This window comes from Macaca mulatta, chromosome 2 (assembly GCF_049350105.2).
Source record: "Macaca mulatta isolate MMU2019108-1 chromosome 2, T2T-MMU8v2.0, whole genome shotgun sequence".
In the NCBI taxonomy this organism is placed as follows: Eukaryota; Metazoa; Chordata; class Mammalia; order Primates; family Cercopithecidae; genus Macaca; species Macaca mulatta.
In genome coordinates this window covers 98,992,291-99,013,131 of record NC_133407.1, presented here as the reverse complement: position 1 = coordinate 99,013,131, position 20,841 = coordinate 98,992,291, and the positions used below count along the sequence as shown (strand labels likewise).

Below are 20,841 nucleotides of genomic sequence, written 5' to 3'. Positions count from 1 at the left end.
TTTCAGGTAAGGCCTCTTGGAGTAATGATATTAGATCCATCACAGACCTGAACAAAGGCAGGAAGGATGTTCATGAGAGAAATAGTTTCAAGACACTCCAGGCACCTCTGGGTAATTATTTGCCGTTTGTTTTTAATGAAATAGGAGAGAAGGAATGTCTTCTACTTATGAATTCTAAAAATACCACAAAACCATCAGTGCTCATTCTTACTGTAAAATATAAAGACCCTTCATAATTTTGGGCAATGGTGAGGGTCTGGTTTCCCTGGAAGCAGAACCTGAGATGCGGATTCTTGTGCATGTGATTATTCTGGGATAGCTCTCAGGAGAAAGGAGTCAGGTGGGTAGGGAGTACGGCCAAGCAAGGAAGTGGTCTCGGCTGGAGTCACATCTCAGCCCCAGCCACAGGGAGCTCTGGAACATGCATTGTACCATGGAATTGTCCCACCCTGGGGTAAAGTCTGGGTCTTTTGTACCCCTCCCCACACCCCTATCCATCAGTCATTGATTATGGGCTGTCTTTGTGAAGGCAGAGTTGCGTGTGTGACCTCCTGGGTAAAGTGGCTCCAGTCAGCCAAAGTAACTCTTGGGAGACTTGGGCAGCGATGGGCTGCCAACATGTGTAAGAGCTGGAGGAGAGAGGCAGCCCTGGTAAAGGAATCTGGGTGGGTACCAATGAAATCCATGACAGTGTGCTGGCCCTATAGAATGTTGATGGCTGTGTAGCTTTAGATAAACTTTGGGGCAGAAATAGATGAAAAATCCTGAGTGCATGCTTGGATGATCACCCAGTAAATTCTGATGACCCAACCAATCGTCTGTTTTCATTGAACACTACTGTGGGTTTATTGGGTTCTTTCATGCAACACCTGTTCATTGCCAGCCTACCACATACCTGGTACTAGGTCTCTGTGTTTAGAATCTTGCCACGCAAGGCCCATTTATTTGGTAGACTCCATCTCAACAAATTATATGTATTTGGCAAATGCCATGATATAACATGCACAAGAAATCCTGAAGAAGCTTAACCACAACTCCTGCAGAAGCTGAAAGCTGCTAAGGTTTATCCTTATAAAGGCTCTGAAAGCAACAGTCTGTGTTGAAACATTTGCGTCTGATGCTTTCAAAAGGCTTAGATGCAGCAGTTGGGCTGTTAGAGGGAACTGTGTCAGTTTCTGCCCACTGAGGTTGGCTTCTCAGCAGAGAAGCAGTTCTGCTTTAGTGCCACCACTGTCAATCTGGTTTAATCTGAGTGCTGACCATATGTGGGCAACCTTATGCCTGTCATCTCATTACAGTCTTTACAGCTATCCAGGGAGGACGGGCTTGTGGGGGCCATGCAGGTTCCCATGGCAGTGAGGACTGCTGGGTGCTCCACCAGCAAAGATGCGTTGTACTCAGGATGGGTATTCGGGCCGCTGCTGAAGCTTTATGGGTCCAATTGGATGCCTGACTTCATCAGGGTGTTGGTACCATGACTTCTCTACTTTTGAATTAGAGGAAAACCAAACCCAGTCTGAATTCCCAAAAAGAAGAAAAGTTTTCACTTAATCTGCTTTACCCCAACATCACTCTTCTTTGTTTGGAATCTTAATACACTTTGAGGAGTTATTTTCTTTTTTTAGATCATCCCGTCTACAGGGATATCAGGGAAAAGCTCATCTGTTTATTGCCAGCTGCAGGAACACTGTGTGACTTAATTTTGCCCAGTTGGATGTTGGCTGGCTTAACAACTAGGGCAGAGCTAAACTGAGGTTGCTTTGCTTCAGTGTTGATGCCTGTTGATGCGTCTGAGTGCTGCTCTGTTTTCTCTGGATGACCCCATGAGCTTAACATTCCATGTTATAAATGACACCTCTAGATCTGTCCATGTCATTGTTCAAAAACATTCAGTATCTGCGGAAGGTTTGTTTCGGTTCTTACTAACTGGTTCTGTGGCCTTGGGCTAGTTGCTTACCTTCTCTGGCCTCCAGTTATATTTTACAGCTGGGGAAACTGGGCTACTATCCTTGCAGTTCTAAAATGCAAAGATCTGCACCCACACAGCTTTTGCATCCCACACACATGTCCTCTTTAGATTGGATCTGTGGTGTTACTTTTGTTTACAAAAGATGTGTATTTCAACACAAGCAGTTTGTGAGAATTTTTACCAGCAAGTCTAATCATCGTGTAAATGACCATGTCTTAACTATTTATGTAATGTCCTTCCTCAGTCTGGTGGATGTAAACCTCCAATAAACAGCACAGTGGAGCTATTTAGCTTATTTATTTCTTCTTGAGAAATAAATTGAAAAGAAATTAAGAAGGCTGGGTGTGGTGGCTCACGCCTGTAATCCCAGCACTTTGGGAGGCCCAGGCAGGTGGATCACTTGAGGACAGGAGTTTGAGACCAGGCTGGCCAACATAGCCCTGTCTTCACTAAAAATACAAAAAATTAACTGGGCATGGTAGTACATGCCTGTAATCCTAGCTACTAGGGAGGCTGAGGCAGGAGAGTCGCTTGAACCTGGGAAGCAGAGGTTGCAGTGAGCCAAGATCGTACCACTGCACTTCAGCCTGAGTGACAGATCAAGACTCTGTCTCAAATAAATAAATAAAAAGAAATAAAGAAGAATTAAACATTAAAATAATTAAATTAAGAAGTAAAAGAAATTTATTTCTTCTTGAGAAATTTGGGTAATGTGTCTTTCATGGGATCTATCCATTTCATTTAAGTTGTCTCCTTTGCTGGCATAAAATTATTCATACTATTTCCTTATTATTATTTTACATAAACAGCTCCAGTGTTTCCCAAGTGTATCATCTCTCCTGAATATGAATGAAGGCTATATGTTTTAAAAAACATTTCTTTTCAAATTATTTTACTGGCTTGCCATTTAATTATGTGTTGGACATGGAGGTTGTCTTATCAAGAAGTCAAAATCATTTAAAACCACTTTCTGAAGAATCTGCAGGCTGTTTGCCTCCTTGTTCCTGTACACAAATGGATCATGGAAGTTTCCACCTCAGATCTCATTTATTAGACTGACCCCTCATCTGATAAACGAAGTGCGAGAGTCTTCAGATCCAGGCACTGACAGATGGTTCAAATATTCCAAGTATCCTTACACCCGTCTAAGATCCATTCAAGCCAAAGTGTGAAGATGTAGAAATGAGATTGATGTGCTTCATCTCTAGAAAAAAGGAGATGGAGTATGCTTTTAGAATGATTTCTGCAACCTCACCAGTAGGAATGGAATGTGGTGAGGGTCTGTCTAGCCTAGTGTATTTTAAAGTATTGCATGACACAGGTCAGTGGACATTAGTGGGGTGGTGAGGGACCTTAGGGTTTGATAACCAGGGAGGGAAAGGAAACTATGAAGTCTTGCGAATATCCAGTCAGCTGAAGGGAAAGTAGCCCCAGAGTACTTGAGGGCTCCCCTTCCAAATGAGTACATCCAAAGAGCTGCCCTGCATATAGCACTGAGAAAAGCAAAACTCAGCCCCAATCAAGGTTACTGTGAATCTCCTCACTGCAACAGACAATTGGGATTAAATATTCAGGCCGCAGGAAACAGCAGCCTGGCCTGGGAGCCATGCCCTCTTGGAATTTTACTGAGTGAGTGATGAAGCCCCAGGGATGTGATCATGGGTGAGTTGGGAGAGTTGGGAGGAAACATGAAACCCGGGGTGAGACTGAAAGAGAAGCTGTCCCTAAGGAGAGCTCTGGTCAAAGCCAACCAGCATCAGATGTCTCAGAGAAGGACAATGCAGGGGACAGGGTGGCGGCATCTGGAGAAGCTCCCCATGCATTGGCACAAAGAGCTGCAGGTGAAGAGAATCCTGTTGGAAAAGGAAAGAGATTTCCTTTTCCTTTTCCTGAAAGGGCCAACCTGCTTCAGAATTTATGGAAGAAAAGAAAAACCCAAAGGCAGCATGTGAAAAAATGACTGGAAAGCAGAAGAGTTCACCTGGAGGAAAAGTGGTCAGGTGGTTAGAGAGAAAGGTTATTGTTATGGTTGCTGGCAGGTCTGAGGCCTCACCAGCCTTGGGAGCAAATGAGGCCATGTTAATATTAATGCCTGGTGTGCCCTCTGCCAGCGTCCTCAGAGTCCCCAGGGCAGGATGTTACCTGTGCTCATGTACACTGTGGCTACTGTTCCGAATCCTTCCTCCTGTTCCCTGCCCCTGTGGCCCTCCTGCTGTTGCTATCTCCCCAAGGCCCCGCATCACCCTCCTCTGCTGAGGCTGCCCTGGGTCCTGGGGCCTGTTCTGGGCAAGGCAGGTGGCTGGTCCTCCTCTCACTCTGCTGTGCCTTGTCACCTGGATCCCAGAGCTTCACACAGTCTTTGAAACACAGCTCCTTCAGCATTCTCCCTCAACCCTGCGTTCCAACAGCACTTAAACCAGCTGTTCTGGGATTGGGAGCACAGGGGCAGAGGCCATACTGTTCCCTCTTTCTCATTGCCTCCCAGGCCTGTTATCTCCTCCCTGGGGGCTGCGAATGCCTGTGCACAAAACATCTCCTTCCCCATTCACCCACACCCCTGTCTGCCCGTTTGGCAACTTGTACAAATAAACAGATCCTGGAAAAATAAACACACTTCTGAGCAAAATGTGATCCTGGGTCCCAGTTTGGGTTTAGTTGGGTCATGCTGCCATACTTTAAGGGCTAATGAAATAGATACGTACAAGTCCAAGGGCTTTATGGTCCCCTTACCCCCACTGAGGGCTGCATATTTTGGTTTCACTAACCACTTTGGCAAAGCAAGAGATATTCTGTGGCAGTGCATTTCAAGCAAATGTGCATCACACCACCTGAGGGTCTTGTTAAAATGCAGAATCTGCTTTTGTAAATTGGGGGTGGGGCCTGAAATTCTGCATTTCTAAGATGCTCCCAGGTGATACTGATGCTGCTGGTCCACTTTGGGTCATAAAGGGGATCAAAATATGCTACCCCCAAATATGACACTTTGTCACAGGAATTATTTTAAGCTGAAGGTATTTGAGAAACAGCAGATGAAAGAAAAGATCTCTATCTTCTCCCTATTTACGTAAAAGTGGACATAAATTTTCCTTTGTGAACTTGTTCCTCTCAGTTGTCTTATAACAGGAAGGGCTGAACAACTGTTAATCACCAGAGAGGACTCTAGACTCATATCAGCCCAGAGATGGCTCTGAGAGGAATATGCGTAACAAACCTTACTAAAATAATCTTTATCTTCCACTACTTTCTCATATATATATATATATATCTTTTTTTCGCCATAGAAGCTCAAACCTTTTCCCTTTGTTTTATTACTTCTCCACAAGTTTATCATTCTTTGTTAAAATGGTATATAAGTCTCTGAGTCTGACTACCTTTTTGGGATTTTCACCTCATTTCTGTAAGGCCCTTATATGCATATGAAAGAAACATTTTTTGCCTGTCAATCTGTCTTTTGTCAGTTTATTTGGCAGGGCCGCAATCATTTAACCTAAAGAGTAGAGGAAAAAAGGTTTGTTCCCCTCTAACAGTGGGCAAATTCTAGATCATTTCCTTTGCCACTTCCGTTTGCTGTACTCAAAATCTTTTGTCAAGGGAACTGTGGCTGGATTTTGTGTTTCACTGCATTGATGCCATGTTTTTTTTAACATATCACAAATTACTTATTAACTTTATGAAAATAACTACTTACAGGCAACTTGCACTCCCAAAAGGATACTCTGGAATTTCACTATATATCCTTGGTGCTCAGAGTGTGTCCAGGCCCAACAGCATCAGCATCACCTGGGACCTCGTTAGCAATACAGACTGTCAGGCCCCACCTAGACCGACTGAATCAGGACCTGCACTTCAACAAGATTTACAAGTGATTTGTGTGCACATGAACATTTGAGAAGCTCTGCTCTGTAGAACATAGTAAATTGGAAATGGAAGCTTCCAGTTTAACCACTTCAGTAGGATCCTCTAAGGAGACATGTCGGTGACAGCAGGGAAAAATTCAGACCTTGTCTGTCAGTCCTCTTTGTTGTCATGGGGTGTCTGTAGGGTATAACCCAATGTTCTGGGATCTCTGGAAAGAGAGGAAAATGCTTTCTGGTTTGCATGAAGCATGAGGATTTTTCAGACATAATAAAGCCAGCAGAGGAGGAAGTGGTAACTGTGATACAATGATGAGATGGGTGGCCTATACTAGACAAGGGTGAGTAGGAAAACCGAGGGATGCGGGATGAGGATTATCGAGGGGGTCAGGGATAATCTTTAAAAGTGAGAAAAGGAATGTCCACTTAAAAACACTCTTGTAAACAACTGATGCAGTACATAAAACTCATGATAACTCCAAAGTTATCATGAGATGGAGCAGTCAATCACATCTTTAAATTTGCGAGTAGCTTAGAAAAAAGTATCAGGCATCTGTTAGGTGGGTTAGAACAAGGCCTGGCAAATATGTCTCAGTCAAAGACCATACAGGGTTCTGTGCCAGTATACTGGGGCGACTAAAATCAGGAGATAAAAACCAACCCTGGACAGAGGCACTTCTGAGAGAAGAGCAGGAGGAAGTCTCTTAAATTACTCTGTTTCTGATGTCTCAGTCAATGTCATGTTGGTAATAAAGAGGATAGGTAGTGAGGATGTTAATTAGAGATTGGAGTGTCATCAGTGATGACAGTCAATAAACAGCATGGCAGTTTCATTTTATAACCTCGCTCTTATTAATTTCTACAGCTTTGATCAATATAGACATGGGCCAGGCTTCTGAGTTACAAAACAGTAGCATTTTTGAGGCTTAGTGAGAGAGGCTTCATTCCAATTTTTTATTCGTTTACAAAACCTTCCTTGGGGTGTTGGCATAATCAAATGTAAGTTCACAAATGTTTCTCCGGCCTCATCTCTGCATATGAGCAAAATGAGTTTATTCCCAAACAGCCCCTGGAAAATGCCCAGGACAAATGATTATGCAGTGAAAAGTAAAATTATTTCAGCCAGTCTTTCTCTATCTTCCACAGAAGAATAGACATGAATAGTCTCTCAGCACTGCATACTGAGGCCACAAGTGATTAATCTGGTGAAACTACAAAGAAATAAAAAGTTGATAAAAGGGAAAGTATTTTCAGGGGCACCTTTCTGCTAGGAAGAGGGCATTAATAATGTGGTGTTAGATGCACTGACCTTTCTTTTTTAGTCATCTTTTTGTTGTATTGAATATTACCAGATAGTTTAAAACACCTAATTCATTTCGTTTAGTACACATAATTTGTAAATGTTTATAGACAGAGTATGTGTTACTTGGGTCCTATAGCAATTTTGATAATCTCTCATTTATTTTTCTTGTGTTATTATAGCTTTTTAGGAGCCAAGATGAAAATTCTGAAGTTAATACTGACCCACAGACATAGGTTTCTTTGCGTTTTAATTAGACACGTGAGTTATTTTAAAATGACTTGGAAAAGGTAAAATCTCTTTAATTGTGATTTAAAAAGACAATATAAAAGAGAAATCTTTTATTTTTTTCTTGATGCTAAACTTGATTAGCAGCTAATCTTATAACAGAGAAAAATAATTATAAGTAATTAGACAGGAAACTTACAGTCACTCTGGTAGCCTTTCTAGCATAATAAAGTGGAGAGCTGATCATTGTGGAATCAGGTTATGTTACTTTATCTAAATTGTGGCAGCAGATAAAAGACCCACTTTCTGAGCATCAAACCTATTAGAGGCAATAACGGCATGCCATGCTGGTGCAGTTACTGAGTTTATTGGCTCACCCCAGAATCAGAGCATCCTAGGATCGATGAGCAGAAATTCTGTTTATCTCCCCAGCAGACCTGTTTGCTTAGATTTGCTGGAGTGTTTCTTTTATTATCCCATCCCTACTGGTTTTTCATTTCAGCCACTATGTGAATGACAAATTCATCCTGCCGAGTCACATTTAACATCGTATTCTCTTTGGCCTTGAGATGTACATCTACTTGGAGGAAATTCAAGGTTACAGGACTTATTTTCTTTATGAACAGGTGAAAAATAAGCACAAGTTGAGTGCTCACTCTAGGCAGAGCAATGCACTGGACATCCTCAGCAATGAGTAAGACATTAATGCCATTTGGCAGGTGGTGAAACTGAGGTTCATAGGGATTAATTAACGTTCCCATGGTCACACAGCTAATAACAGCTTGTCAGAAGTCCTCTGGCCCATGGTCAGTGTTCTGAAGCTTTCTCAACCTGAAGCAATGTACTGCTGTCCCCTACCTGTATTAGCCATTCTTCAGAAATGCTACTTTGTCAAATTTCCTGTGGTAGATGGATGTTTGTGATTATATTTTCTTTTCACCTCACTTATCTAATGTATTTAGGAGGTCTTTTGTGTGACGTTACTGGTGCTGCAATTAGCAATGCTGTTATTTACAGTGAGAACTGGAAGACTGAAGCTAGATATTTGTGTTTGATGTCAGGGTTGGGAATTTGTTCCCCAAATCTTGTGTGCTTGCTCTCTGTATTGGGGCAGAGTTGGGAGGTTTGCATAAACCCTGGTCTCTGCTTTTGGAGAGCCTACAGTTTAGTTGAGAGGGAGAATGTTTACACCTACTAAGATGAAGTAACAATTAGCTGAGATGTGCAGCAGGCAAAACCACATCTTCCATATTCTGTGGTAGGTGTTGGTCTCAGGCATTCATGCTAAATTTTGCCTTAATGAATGAGCAGGTCTTCAGAGGAGGGAGCTATCACTGCGAACTTATGAGGACAGAGAAAGTTTGGGAGTAGAGATGGGTCTTAGGCTTTACAAGATGGTGAGGCTTGGATGGGTGGGGGAATGGAGGTGGAGTGGGTTGGAATTGTGAAAGGCCTTATGTGTCAAGCAGAGGAATTTGGGTTTGGACCTCAAGGAGGCTAATAAGGAGCTACTGTAGGTTATTGAGCAGATGGATGGCTTATCAAAAGCCGTGCTTGCTCTTCTGTATGTGTGGGGTTAGACGGGCATTGAGGAGAGACCCTATAAACATTTATATCTTGGTGTATTGAAGTAGAAGCAGCAGTTTTGTCAAGTCCAGGCCAATTTATGTTGCCGTAGGAAGTTAACAGAAAAATAAGGTGTTAATAAGAACATATTTTCCCTGTGTTACTTCCTGGGACGTGGCTGGCTTGGTGGCTGAAGACAGAATTAGCATGTTTAATTTTTACTATCTATGGCTTCATAAACAATTTACTGTTGATATAGGGACAGAATACAGATTGTTATCCTAGATTATACAGGTCGAGTGAGTTTCCCTTATCTAAAATGCTTGGGACCAAAAGTGGTTTTTTATTTTTTTATTTTTTTTTTATTTCAAGGAGTTTTTTGTTTTTTTTTTTTTTTTGGATCTTGAAATATTTGCATTATACTTACCAGTTGAGCATCCCAGATCTGAAAATCTGAAGTCTGAAATGCTCCAATGATCATTTCCTTTGGTATGTATGTCAGTGCTCAAAAAGTTTGCAGGCTTTGGAGCATTTTAGATTTTCTATGTTTGGTTTTCGGATGCTCAACTGGTATGAGGGTGAGCCACATGAAATTTGTTTTTGATGGTTCAAAATTGGTAGAACTACCAGCAATTTCGTATGGTTCCATTTTACTGATTTTGTAAGTAAAGGTATCGCTGGAGCTGAGTGGACTCGGGCAGGCCTGTGGCTTTCTAGTAAGGTTGAGTGGGGTAGGTTCTGGACAGTGGCGCTTAGTGGGAGACTGAAAGTACTCTGTGCAGTTGTCCTGGGGCATGAGCACGTTCCTGGAGACAGCCCCAGGCCTAAAGGATATGCTGTGCTCTCCCTAATGTTCGTTCTCCTTGCCCATGGACCAGGCATTCAAAGTCTTCTTCTTTTTCTCTCTTACCTGTAAAGACTATTTTAAAAGAGGAAAGAGGTCTTGTGGAAGAGAAGATAAAAACCAGTGCATCCCAAGGTTGTATTTTCCTGGTGCTTCCCAGTAGCTTGAGCAGTCATAGCTAGAAGAAGTGCAGTTTCAGTAGGTCCCAGTTACGCTAAGGAGGTGGAGACCGAATTCCCACTTTTGCTGCAGACCAAGGAGCTTTTGAATGAGCTTGTGAATGCCTGGGCAGTGGAATGAGCATATCTGATGCTGGTGTGGTGGAGGCTGAGCTGTTCTCTCTTTACATCCTTTTGCAACATGCCCTGGGGTGGAGGCTGCTCTTATGGAGCCCATTCTTTGTTCAGGGATGGGGTGTTCCCAGGTTGCTCTCTTAACCACTAGGGATCAGGGCAAGCTTTGAGTTACGGTCTGCTGAGATTGACTGAGCACAGAAATCCCAGAGAGCACATCCCCTCTTCTCCCTACCCAGCTCTGGGTACCATTGTGCCAAGTCATCCATTACCACACTCAGACTCTGTAATTCCAATGTTTGGGAACTTGAGCCTACTGGTCCTATTGTAATTTGGCCTCTCTGTCACTCTATGTCAACACTCAATACATAAAGCCCATTACTGTCAGTCCTGTTCCATGAGCACTGCTTTATGCCTCCCTGACATCCCATCTTGGACCTTTTAGGAGGGTTCAGGGGCTCTCCTGAACCCCATTCTATGCTAAATGTTCAAACATCCTTAAGGTATTAACTGAATGTTCCTTTGTCCTATTGGTTCTCCCCTGAGGATCCCTCTCCTATTTCTTCCCTGCAATGGATAATTCTTCCTTTCCAGGGACTATAGATTTTGAAGGTAGAGCTCAGAATTTAGCTCCCCAGGTCTGCTTCAAAACTATTACTTTTCTTCCCTCCTATAACACCTTTCCTTAGCTGAGGCTTATATCATCCGGTGATACAATATACACCCTTGCTTTGCCACTGTCATATAGTGGCTGGCCATTCATTTCTCCATGTTACCAGTGTCTTCATCTCCATGTTGAGTCTTACCTTCATCTGTACTGACCTCAGTGGCCATGTGGACAACTGGTCCAGCCCTATGTCTTGGTTCCTTTGCTATGTACTGGGTGGCCTCCACCTCTTCAGGTGTTGAAAGCCCAACTCAAATCTTCTCTTCCTAGCACTCTTGGTTGCTCATTCTCCTGGTACTTCATTGGATTTCATTACATCCTCTTTATGCCTCTAGGTTTTCCTGGTAGGTCTGCCCTCTTGTGACCACAGCCAGTAGTTGATCCTTTGGGCCTCCCTATGCTTTTCCCACATCTGCTTGGAAAAAGCTCTGTCCAGGATATAGGCTAAAATCTCTTTCTCTGTCCCTATACTGAGTCTTCTGAGAAAATAATCAGGACTTCATTTACTTAGTCTGACAGTATGTATCAAGGATCCTACTGTGTGTGAAGCACATAAGAAAAACCAACAAGAACACCAGCCCTTTTGTGCACATGAGTTTGACGGTCACCTTCCTTGACACCCTTCCTCGGTTCCCCAATGCAGGAAATACAAGCTAGTATTCCTTCTGTAGCTCTCTTTCTTTCTCTCAACATCGGCTATCTCAGACAAAAATGGAGGCAGATTAATTAAAGAGGCTGTGAGAAGAAAGGGGATAACAGATGTCCATATACAGTTTAACTATAAATGTGATTGTTAAGCTCATAAATTTGTGGCGTGTGGGAAGATCAGTATCAGCCGCTACCTTGTCATCTCATCTGACACCTGCATCTAGATGGAAATCATCTCAGAACAGATTGTACATTATAATTAAAAAACAAAAAACATTCTGTGTAGATTTGCTGGGCCAAAATCCCATCCTGGCACAACTGGAGTTTCTGCTACAGTTGATTCAAGTACACTTATAAATGATTATCTTAAATTTCTTTTTAAAGAAAGCATAAACAGCAGATTCTTCCATGTAGGATATGACATATAGGTCCTGTAGGGTAACTTTAATAATTGTCATCCCACCCTTGTGGCTCAACTGAGTGACACATTCTGTTCTTTTCCAATTTCTTTTCCTGACCTGGATAGAAACTGAGGAAATTAAACCACTCCTGCCTCAGCTGCTTTACTCTGGCTGGGCATAGTCAATCAGGAAATACAAAAGTCTTGTTTTATTCATGTACATTCTCATTATTTAAGCTCTGAACCTTGGTTTCTTTACTTTTTTTATAAGAAGAGGGAAAGCCATCTGGACAAGGAAATTTTTACACCTAGATTGAAACCTCCTTCAATTTTCCTATACTAACTCTAATGCAAGTGGATCTCAGTCAGAGCTTTAAGAAATAACTACCATATCATGTTGGCCCATGAGTTCTTGTGATGCCAGGTGAAGCTGTGCACAGTAGACTTCTACCTTATTGATAGATTATACTACTAATAAAGTGAAATTATAATATAAAATAGATATTAAAATCATAAGGATGGTGTTAATAACTAGCAACTATTGTGTCCTTACCATGTGTCAGACACTCTCTTAGGTAAGTTGTAATTTGATCATTTATTCTTCACAAAAACCCTGGGAGAGAGGTGTAGCATTCTTACTTTATAAATGAAAAAAAAAATTGAAATACAAATAATTTGCCCAAGTTCGCACAAGTAGTCTGTGTCCGTGCCGGGATTAAAATCCAGATCTGTCTTAAACCCTGTGACCATAACCTCTTCGCATACTACTCAACCTTGAGTGAGTTCAAAATCAAGCTGAAAAAAAACTGTTCTTGGCACGGAGATGGGTAAGATTGGGTTTTTCAAAGTTCTGGAATGTTCCTGCCTCTTGTTGGTATTTCATGGGCAGCAAACCTGGCCTTTCAAAGTTCTAGAATGTTCCTCTTGTTGGTGTTTCATGGGCAGCACAACTGGCCCTTTTTATCTCTGTTGTAGATCCTTGAAGGTCAGTTCACTTTGGGGTAGCTGGAGTTGTGTTTACAGAGTCAGCCCTCACCTTGAGAGGGCTCCTGTATTAGCCCGTTTTCATGCTGCTGATAAAGACATACCTGAGACTGGGCAATTTACAGAGAAAGGTTTTCTTGGACTCACAGTTAGTTCCACATGGCTGGGGAAGCCTCACAATCATGGCGGAAGGCAAGGAAGGGCAAGTCCCACCTTACATGGATGGCAGCAGGCAAAGAGAGAATGAGGAAGACGCAAAAGCAGAAACCCCTGATGTAACCATCAGATCTCCTGAGACTTATTCACTACCATGAGAACAGTATGGGGGAAACTGCCCCCATGAGTCAATTGTCTCCCATCGGGTCTCTCCCACAATATATGGGAATTATGGGAGTACAATTCAAGATGAGATTTGGGTGGGGACATAGAGCCAAACTGTATCAGCTCCCGAGGTGTGGCCCATCCTGGGGGCCTCTATGAGGCCTACAGGAATCACTGCAGGCCCGACGCTGACTCTGTTCTGCACTCTTGGTGTAGCGGAGACTGGGAATTAGACCTAAGTATAAAGGCTCCGTCATTTCTAAGACTCTCGGGAACCACACTTATAAACTGTAATACTAGAATCAGTCATCTTTAATAAAGTTTCGGTGAAGGCTGAGGGCTCTCTGAACCCATCTTAACTAACACTCTGTTGTCCTTTTCCTGTTGCAGGACAGCAAGGCCTATGTGACCATTCTCTAAAATATTTAAGCTCGAGAATCACAGAGCGGAAGCTGCAAGGCTCCTGGCTGCCTGCCAGCCGAGGGAATCTGGAGAAACCATTCCTGGGGCCGCGTGGCCCCGTCGTGCCCTTGTTCTGCCCTCGGAATGGCCTTCACTCGGCACATCCTGAGAACAGCCCGCTGAAGCCCAGGGTCGTGACCGTGGTGAAGCTGGGTGGGCAGCGCCCCCGAAAGATCACCCTGCTCCTCAACAGGCGATCAGTGCAGACATTCGAGCAGCTCTTAGCTGACATCTCAGAAGCCCTGGGCTCTCCCAGATGGAAGAATGACCGTGTGAGGAAACTGTTTAACCTCAAGGGCAGGGAAATCAGGAGCGTCTCTGATTTCTTCAGGGAAGGGGATGCTTTCATAGCTATGGGCAAAGAACCACTGACACTGAAGAGCATTCAGGTGGCTGTAGAAGAATTGTACCCCAACAAAGCCCGGGCCCTGACACTGGCCCAGCACAGCCGTATCCCTTCTCCAAGGCTGAGGAGCAGGCTGTTTAGCAAGGCTCTGAAAGGAGACCACCGCTGTGGGGAGACCGAGACCCCCAAAAGCTGCAGCGAGGTTGCAGGATGCAAGGCAGCCATGAGGCACCAGGGGAAGATCCCCGAAGAGCTTTCACTAGATGACAGAGCAAGGACCCAGAAGAAGTGGGGGAGGGGGAAACGGGAGCCGGAACCCAGTAGCAAGCTGCCCAGGGAAGCCACTCTAGAAGAGAGGCACGCAAGGGGAGAGAAGCATCTCGGGGTGGAGATTGAAAAGACCTCGGGTGAAATTATCAGATGTGAGAAGTGCAAGAGAGAGAGGGAGCTTCAGCAGAGCCTGGAGCGCGAGAGGCTTTCTCTGGGGACCAGTGAGCTGGATATGGGGAAGGGCCCAATGTATGAGGTGGAGAAGCTGGTGAGGACCAGAAGCTGCAGGAGGTCTCCCGAGGCAAATCCTGCAGGTGGGGAGGAAGGGTGGAAGGGTGACAGCCACAGGAGCAGCACCAGGAATCCCACTCAAGAGCTGAGGAGACCCAGCAAGAGCACGGACAAGAAAGAGGACAGAGGCCCAGAGGATCAAGAAAGCCATGCTCAGGGAGCAGCCAAGTCCAAGAAGGAACTTGCGGAAGTTCTTCCTGTCACAGAGGAAGGGCTGAGGGAGGTGAAGAAAGACACCAGGCCCATGAGCAGGAGCAAGCATGGTGGCTGGCTCCTGAGAGAGCATCAGGCGGGCTTTGAGAAGCTCCCCAGGACCCGAGGAGAAGAGAAGGAGGCAGAGAAGGAGAAAAAGCCATGTATGTCTGGAGGCAGAAAGACAACTCTCAGAGATGACCAACCTGCAAAGCTAGAAAAGGAGCCCAAGACGAGGCCAGAAGAGAACAAGCCAGAGCGGCCCAGCGGTCGGAAGCCGCGACCCATGGGCATCATTGCCGCCAATGTGGAGAAGCATTATGAAACTGGCCGCGTCATTGGGGACGGGAACTTTGCTGTCGTGAAGGAGTGCAGGCACCGCGAGACCAGGCAGGCCTATGCGATGAAGATCATTGACAAGTCCAGACTCAAGGGCAAGGAGGACATGGTGGACAGTGAGATCTTGATCATCCAGAGCCTCTCTCACCCCAACATCGTGAAATTGCATGAAGTCTATGAAACAGACACGGAAATCTACCTGATCCTGGAGTACGTGCAGGGAGGAGACCTTTTTGACGCCATCATAGAAAGTGTGAAGTTCCCGGAGCCTGATGCGGCCCTCATGATCATGGACTTATGCAAGGCCCTCGTCCACATGCACGACAAGAGCATTGTCCACCGGGACCTCAAGCCGGAAAACCTTTTGGTAAGCCTTGACTTTGGATGATATGGGAGAGGGTGTTTTTAGAATATGGGATAAAATTGGTATCAATTGCTTTATACTCTGTCACCTTTACACACTAGAACTTTACTTTTATGTTATTACAACATACTGTTCCAGTATTTAAAGCTATGGTTATAGGTCATAAGTTGCTGAGATAAATTAGTTTTGATTAACTTATGGAAAAAGAAACCTTCCAATTTAAATAAAATGGAAAATGTCTCCTCATCTCTGGGAGAAAAATGTGTTTGTCTTGATAATGACCACGTGAACTTAATTTCTTGGTACTTAGGTACTGGGATGCCTACTGGTGGCAGCTTCCACTTGAGGCTTTGTGTGCATCATCCACCCTCCCACTGAGATGCCACTTTGGTCTTTTTGAAGATAATTGCTTTGCTGAGCAGCTCAAAAGGTGCAGTACTGTAAGGGTCTGTGTAAGGAGTGCTGATGAGGCTGGCTCTGGAGTCAGATAACTTGGGTTTGAATCCTGGCTTTCTTAGTTGCTTGCTCTAAGATAAGCCCTTTATCTTGCTGGACCTTAGTTTCATCATTTTGTAAAAGAGAAACGGTAATAGTGCCTATTTTGGAAGGTTGCCTGCAGTTTGAGTATGGGAAAAAGAAAAACAGCCCCTGACAGCTGGGAGCTGGCCTGACACTCTTATCTCAGCTATGCCATTCTCCTGTTGAGCATAAGCAATTTCACAGATCACAACATCAGATAAGGCCACTCTGTGACCATAATGGATCAAGACAAAAGCAAAACCCCTTTATGCTGATGTCCAAAAGCAGATAAAAATAAGAATATTGTCCAAACCACAAATAAGGTCACGTGTCCCCTTTGTGGCTGCTGTGAGTGACTGAGTGCATTGCTTCATCCTTCCTACCTTCATGTAAGAATTATTAAGATACCTGATTGTAGAATTACCCCCACGTGCTGACACTATCCAGCCCAGAGCAAAACCCTGCTTTCACGAATCCTCCCCCAAATCATCTAACACAGCCCACATATTGTCATGAGTCCTTTAAACACTCTCTTACTTTGATTCCCAAATCCCAACCGTGTGTGTTCTCGCTTATTGCAATGAGTCGGTATATTAATGTGTTTGAGTACAAGTGTGTGCCAGGAGGTCTTTGTCATGATGACACTGTCACCCTCTGGCATGTTCACCCGCTTTCTTCTTTATAGCCCTGATCACCACTTGATAGAATCTATATTTACCTTTCTGTCTCCCTCCTCTTATTGGAGAGAAAGTTCTAAGACACCATGGACTTTGTTTCATTCAGATTGTGCTCTCAAACCCAGAACAGTTCTGTCACTTGGTCGACATTTAATACGTATTAGTTGTATGAATGCCTAAAGGCCATACCATGCTGCCTGGGAAGCAGCAAGAACTCCATCAGTGGCAGAGACTATCACTATTATTACATTAAAAACAACCCTGATATCAAGGTGAGTCTCATGAGTAAGCATTCAAAGTCACATCACTGCGGATAAAGCAATAGTGAATGGACACAGTGATTTTGATGGGCCATATTTTGGCGAGGAGCTGGGAAGGTCCCCTGGGGGGAAGGGATTTATGCTATTTTCTTTAGTTTCCATGGCTGTAGACTCAGCCTGGAGACACCATCCCAGTGCATTTGCCTGTCTGTAAACTGCTCTCACAAGCAGGTGAAACACTGAGTCAAACTAATTATCCGGTGAAATTAGGTCTACGTTGACCACTAAGTCGAGCAACCTTGTTTTTGTGTTTTTGTAACTCATAGAATTACAGAAGCAATTTGACTGGTTGGATGAGTGGTCTGAATTACTCTCTTTGAACAATTTCATTTTTTGCATTAGCTGGATGTCCTTGTCCTTTCTTTACTCGCTTTTTGATTGTTCCTGTCTTTTGGGTCTGAGCCCTGATCTCTTCTATGTGCAATGTACTGTATGCTCTTTATTATGGACACTTTGGAATTGCAACAGAGCAGTGTTCTTTAACAAGTCTCTGCTTCTTTCACTGAATAGCCTAAGCAGGAGAGATCCCTTTCGAGGCCTAAGGAGGTCCCCTGAGCTGAACATTTCAGACATGTGCCTACTATAGCATTGTAACAGTTAAACAAGTTCTCAGCTATGTGGAATGAGATCACTGTCTTTTGGAGAGAGTTAGCTTAGTTTGCATTTTCTAACAAGATCCTGGCACCAGTCAGTTGAGTCGACCCATCTCTTGGGCAATAGAAGCTCTCATTTATGTGGAGGGGTTTATCAGCTCTTTTTGAGATGGAGAAAGTCAGCACTGTTATAGATCACATGGAGGGTGGTTTAAGGAAGTAGGAAAACAGCAAGGAATATGTTTAATATGGACAAGCTACTTGCCTCTGGGTAGTTCTTCATGGTTTAAATGCCAGTACATGCATGTTTTAGTGCTCGGGGGCAGGCAATGGAATTGTGTATGTATGTGTGTGTGTGTGTGTGAGAGAGAGAGAGAGAGAGAGAGAGAGAAGACAGACTACAAAGTGGTGTAATTTTTTTCATTCTAAATGCATGAGTTTTTGTTTATTGGAATTGATCCCAATTGATATGTAGACTCTTTCTTTTTTCTGATTTTGAAGAAAGCCTATATACATATATTTCAAATAAAAAATCTTTTTTGTGCTGTTATGGCTTCTTCAGAAACTGTAGAAAGCTACATATTTGAGCCATCTTATGTGGAATAGGTTAATATATTTGTTTTCCTGTGGATAATTTGTCAGCTTGCATTTATCAAAATGGACAGGTCTGGCACATTTATAAAACATGTTTATCCTTTTTCTGGGTGAGTAAAGTTTAACATATTGTTATGTCAGAAGTCTAAATGCTATCTGATGTCAGCGCTTTTTGGTTTTTCAGAAAGAGATAGAGATAATGTTGGATTGACAGTTGACTCATCTGGGTTTAGCAAGGTGTCATCTCTAAAGCTGCTGATATAATTACATTGCAAATTTGTTTGGCCTTCTAAGATTTAAAATACTAATAAATATCACATTGGTGACTACTGTCCATAAGTTGGTGTTCTTCAATTGCCTTTAATTTAGTGTTTTGCACTTGTGTTGAGCTTTATATTGTCAAACTAATTGTTTCTGCCTTTAATGGATGGCTGCTGTGTCTGCTAAGACCTGTCTTTGTTAAGCTTTGGGAAGTGATTACGTCAGAACTAACTTTTGATTACACGGCTGATTGCAAGTGTTGCTGCTTTTAGAGACTATCTATATGTGCTAAAAGCTCCTCATGAATATAGCAAGCTTATCATGTTTTAATCAACAGAAATATTTATATCTGATAATTGGGCCCTAGAGTAAAACTTTAGGCCTACGTTACTGAGTTTATCTATTTCTACTGATCACATTTCCTGATAAGATGATGGTGCTCTTCTTCCCTTAGGGTTATTTAGACTCCTGAGATCTTACAAAAGAAGTTTTAATTATAAGAATTTCCAGCTTGCAGAAATACCAGTGTTAATTGCTGCTTCTGCCAGTGTGTGCTCCTAGGAGGAGTTGGAATATGCTGGGTGGTGTTGGCTGGGCTCTGTGGAAGGAAGTGGGGAAGCAAACAGGAGCTGGAATAGTGATGATGATTAGACCAGCTCACACACACGGTGGAAGGGCACAGGCCAGGTTATTTATAGCTGATGGCTGAGAGATTGTATTCAGCAAAGAAAGCTGGGTGAGCGGGATGGGGAAAGAGACTGAGGAGGTGTCAGACATGAGCATTTTCTCATTTGAGAAAATTTCTTCCAGAATAAGGGGAAGAGAAGGATGTGTTCCTGCCTGGAAATAGAGTGGAAGGGAATGAGTAGGGTGGGCATGCTGCTACACCTCCACTAGCATATAGGGTGCTCATGTCTCTAATTCTGCTACTGCCCCCAGACTAGCTGGTATAGCCCTGGAGTGCTGGGAGCAGAGATCCCCGAAATCCAGGAGAGATGGTGGTGGGGATAGTGGGAACAGGTCTCAGCTAGGTCAAGGACAAAGGTTGTACCCTCTTTTTGGTCTCCTGCTGGTTCTAGGAAGAAACAGGCTTGTCTATATATTTACTGGTGAATATGACTAGGACAGGGCAGTGACTGGTGTCCCTAAAGGTGGCAGGGAAAATCTAGAAGGATAAAAAGTAGCCAACCACACTTCCCGCTCATCCTCCCTTTACAATGAACCTGTTCAATCATTTTCTTGGTCTGAATTCTGTAAGTTCTTTTTCCCTTCTACTCTGATATATAAGAAGGACTCACTGATTATTGCTGTGGTAGTCACTGGTTCTGCAATGCATAATTCTCCTTGATCAGCAAGATTTCTCTTCTACCAGCTTCAGTTTCAATCTCCTTTCCCTTAGCTTCTCATTAATAGTCCAAGTATTCATGAATGCATTTATACCCCAATCACATTTAAAAAAAACTAGCAACAACTGTGAAGTATACTTAAGCTCTACTTAATAAAATAAAGAAATATTAATTTCAGTAATAACATGAAATTACCAAAGAAAAAGTACAGTGACACAAGTCTTTAGGTCATTGGCCCATTTTGATTGGTCATTGAGAATACTGTTACATAAGAGATTGAACTCTAGAGAACTGCGGGGTATATTCTTGTCAGAAATCATTGCAGTTATGACTGTAGGTTTACATTGGTAAGACAGACTCTCAGTATCCATTTCAGCAATTTCCAGGACAATAATAGTATTTGTACACTCAGTGAACTTATGTATTTCCAGGGTTTGGCCACATAGGCAGAGGTTACAGGAAATTTCTCATAGTCTTCAAAATTCTAGGTACTGGGTCATCTTGAGGATTGAGGTTTTCTTTCCTCTGTAAGTTCCTTTTGAAACATCCACCTGAAAGGATAGGTGTCTAATAAGTTACTGTCTGCAGTAAGTTATCAACAACAAAGACAATTTTAAAGTATGATTCCTATTTATCAACTGAGTGGATATCTTCTAAAACTGTGACCTCATTTCATCAAGGAGGCCTGAAGATCTGGTCATTTGGTAAAGGAAAATAACAGCACCTTCCTTTAGTCCACTTAATCCGTGTGTTCATGTATGTTATCACCTCTCTAAAAGAGTATATTCTTGTGAGTCATTTGAAGATCTAAGATTAAGTTTCTTAAACCTCTTTAAGGGCATTTGGAAAATGGTCTTAAGCTGAGGAAACAACTCAGTAAATCTCTTCAAGTTTCTGAGATCTAAGGTCTAGTTGTCTAATTGCAACGGAAACCCTCAGGTTCTGGTTCATCTTCTTGTGGAAGTTGCACATGTTAGGGGTTATGTGAGGGGAGGGAGAAAAGAAGGAGTGAGGAGTCCGCTGCCATGGTCCCAGCAAGAGATGATGGTGGCTTGGTCTTGGGGACTGCAGTACAGATGGGGAGAAGTGGTCATCCTAAGGGTAAAGACAAGACTTGTGAGTGGATTGAATGCGGTGGATGAGGAAAGAGAAGACTCAAGGGTGACAGATGTTTCTGACCTGAAGCTGGATCA

General features: G+C 43.2%; 1 protein-coding gene across 2 annotated transcripts in view; it reads left to right on the top strand.

The window, feature by feature from the left end:
- Positions 1–20,841, top strand: part of DCLK3 (doublecortin like kinase 3) — a 49,241-nt gene that overhangs the window by 11,736 nt on the left and 16,664 nt on the right. The window contains exons 1-2 of one of the 2 annotated variants that reach the window (XM_001088118.5): positions 12,691–12,754; positions 13,465–15,341. In XM_001088118.5, the coding sequence (XP_001088118.3) occupies positions 13,890–15,341 (1,452 nt within the window). In that variant the 5' untranslated portion in view covers positions 12,691–12,754; positions 13,465–13,889. Of the gene's footprint in view, positions 1–12,690; positions 12,755–13,464; positions 15,342–20,841 lie in introns of those variants that run through there. The other variant, XM_077992043.1, reaches the window with a different exon arrangement.